We start from the raw sequence: 2,898 nt of genomic DNA on the forward strand, positions 1-2,898 counted from the left end.
TTTTAAATGAGATCTTTAGAGACATTCAACAAGACTTAAAGCTTTGTATTCTTACAACACAGCAGACTGTCCTGGGGGAATGCCAACATTTTATATCTATATAAGATATTCACTGAATCAAATGTCTGCATAGAATCCCGAATATTACATCTGGGCACACCTTACATGTTTTCTTATTAATAATTTAATTATTTATTAATAATTTAAGATTGATATTTTTCTTACTGTTTATTGGTGATACATTTACACAGAGAGGGAATTAATAATATGACGAATCTCACAAAGATTACCACTCTTATTCTTGTGGGTCTATCAGACCATCCACCAACCATGAATGGACTTTTTGTGCTCTTCTTTCTGATCTATCTGATGACTCTTATCACAAACCTCATTATATTTTTCTTGATCATCACTGACTACAATCTGCACAACCCAATGTATTTTTTTCTCAGCAATTTGGCATTTCTGGACATGTCTTATTCGTCAGTGAGTGGACCAAGGATGCTCTTTGACTTGGTCACCAAAAAACGATCAATATCCCTCCCTGCCTGTACAGCCCAAGTCTTTTTCTTTGCCTCTTTTGCTTGCTCTGAGATCCTCTTGCTCTCGGCTATGTCCTATGACCGGTATGTCGCCATCTGCCACCCTCTATATTACACACAAATTATGTCCTGGAGGATGTGCAGTCATTTAGCTGTTATAATTTGGGTCTTTGGGTTTATTTATTCCTTGGTTCATACACTTTGTTTGCTTCGGTTGTCCTTCTGTGGTCCAAATTCCATCCACAGCTTCTTCTGTGAACTCCCACACTTGTTCCAGATCACATGTACAGACCCAACAATAAACATAGTGCTTGTTTTTGCATTGGGCGGCAGTGTGGCATTAACTGCTTTTCTTTTCACATTTCTTCCATATGTTAGAATTATCAGTACAATTCTCCACATTCGTGGCAAAACTGGAAAGCTGAAAGCATTCTCTACCTGCACATCGCATCTCTTGGTGGTCTTCATCTTCTATAGCTCCGTAATTTGTATTTACTTGGTTCCCACTTCCAAAAATATGTTTGGCGTAAACAAGCTGTTTTCAGTCATAACTGCCCTCATTAACCCTTTGCTTAATCCTCTGATCTACAGCCTGAGGAATAACGACCTTAAGGCAGCATTCAGGAGGACTTTAAATCACTGAATAATAAGCCAATCCAGAACTAGATTTAGATAGAAATAACTTTCATGCAATGCAGTTGGATGTCTCCAACTTACAAACCAACCTCAATGCACTTTTTAATTGGGTGACTATGTGGCAAATGAGGTTTAATGTTCATAAATGTAAAGTTCTGCACCTGAGGGCTAAGAATATTCATGCATCATACATACTAGGGGGAGTACAACTGGGCAATCAATGGTGGAGAAGGATCTGGGTGTTTTGGTAGATCATAAGCTCAATAATAACATGCAATGCCAAGCTGCGGTTTCAAGTCCTTTCTTTTTATAAGAGAGATATGGACTCCAGAGAGAGAGACATCATCTGTACAAATCATTAGTAAGATCTCATCTGGAATATGAAGTTCAGATTTGGTTACCACTTCTCAAAGAGGATATCGGGGAACTGAAGAAAGTGCAGAGAAGGGCAACCAAACTTATAAGAGGCATGGAGGAGATCAGCTATGAGGAAAGATTAGAGGAACTGAATGTATTCTTTCTTGAGAAGAGGAGATTAAGGGGGATATGATCACCATGTATAAATACATAAGGGGGGATATGATCAACATGTATAAATACATAAGGGGGATATGATCTCCATGTATAAATACATAAGGGGGGATATGATCTCCATGTATAAATACATAAGGGGGATATGATCTCCATGTATAAATACATAAGGGGGTATGATCTCCATATATAAATACATAAGAGGGTGTTGCCTTATGAGTTTATGTTAAATCTCCATTGATAGCTGTAAAATATGGTAATTATGAATATATTTAATTTACGGTAGCTTTTATCTATGGAGGGCGTTCATCATAGCATCACAGAAGTGTCTGTCAGACCAGACAATTTGGTGCCTAGGCTTGTGTATACAAACAATGGGACCCAAACCTCATTGTTCTGCACATACTCACTTCAAAGGATCCCATGTTTGAATATGCAATGAGGGGCCGTGGCCAGTCCGTCATGTATACTTCATTTCCCTTAAAATGTAATCTACTTACAAGATTAAGTTTCCTGCTCAAAATAGTCTGGGACAAGGATTTTCATTAAAGGGACTGACTTATGCAAAGTATAGGGATTGGAGATGTAGCCAGTCCTTGACCAGGAATAGGGAGGCCCACCAATCAGAGCCACGCCATGCCAACCAATGAGGCATCAGCCTGTAATGATATATACAGACAAGATGGGAGGGAAAGACACACTCTATGGCAGAGCAGTCACGTTAATGGAACCTCTATGGGAATGGTAAATATGGGAAATCTCCTTTGTACTTGTATCTAAATATGTTGGTCTTGTGTATTTTCTGTCCAACTGTTTGTAGATTAATGTTTTAATGAATATACTCTGTATTCCTTCATGTAATCCATGACTTTTACTCTTTTCCTGTACAATTAGATCGCTTGATGTGTATTAGTCTAGGCCTACTTTATTATATACCATTTAATTTTTGTTATTGTGTTAAAGCTTTCACTCATGGTCAAAGAGCTCTCATTTAACCCAAATAATATCTGAGAGATATTAAGTCTCAAATATAGTATACGGGTAACAGGGGATATGATCTCCATATATAAATACATAAGGGGGGATATGATCTCCATATATAAATACATAAGGGGGGATATGATCTCCATATATAAATACATCAGGGGGGATATGATCACCATGTATAAATACATAAGGGGGATATGAT

At 37.8% G+C, this 2,898-nt stretch overlaps 1 protein-coding gene across 1 annotated transcript; it reads left to right on the forward strand.

Moving 5' to 3' along the window:
- Nucleotides 1-267: 267 nt before the first annotated feature.
- LOC141102303 (olfactory receptor 2A12-like) lies at nt 268-1,185 on the forward strand. The gene has a single exon (XM_073591262.1). It carries the CDS (start codon nt 268-270, stop codon nt 1,183-1,185), a length of 918 nt encoding a protein of 305 aa, XP_073447363.1.
- The last annotated feature ends 1,713 nt before the right edge of the window (nt 1,186-2,898 follow it).

Source organism: Aquarana catesbeiana, linkage group LG07, assembly GCF_042186555.1.
Source record: "Aquarana catesbeiana isolate 2022-GZ linkage group LG07, ASM4218655v1, whole genome shotgun sequence".
In the NCBI taxonomy this organism is placed as follows: Eukaryota; Metazoa; Chordata; class Amphibia; order Anura; family Ranidae; genus Aquarana; species Aquarana catesbeiana.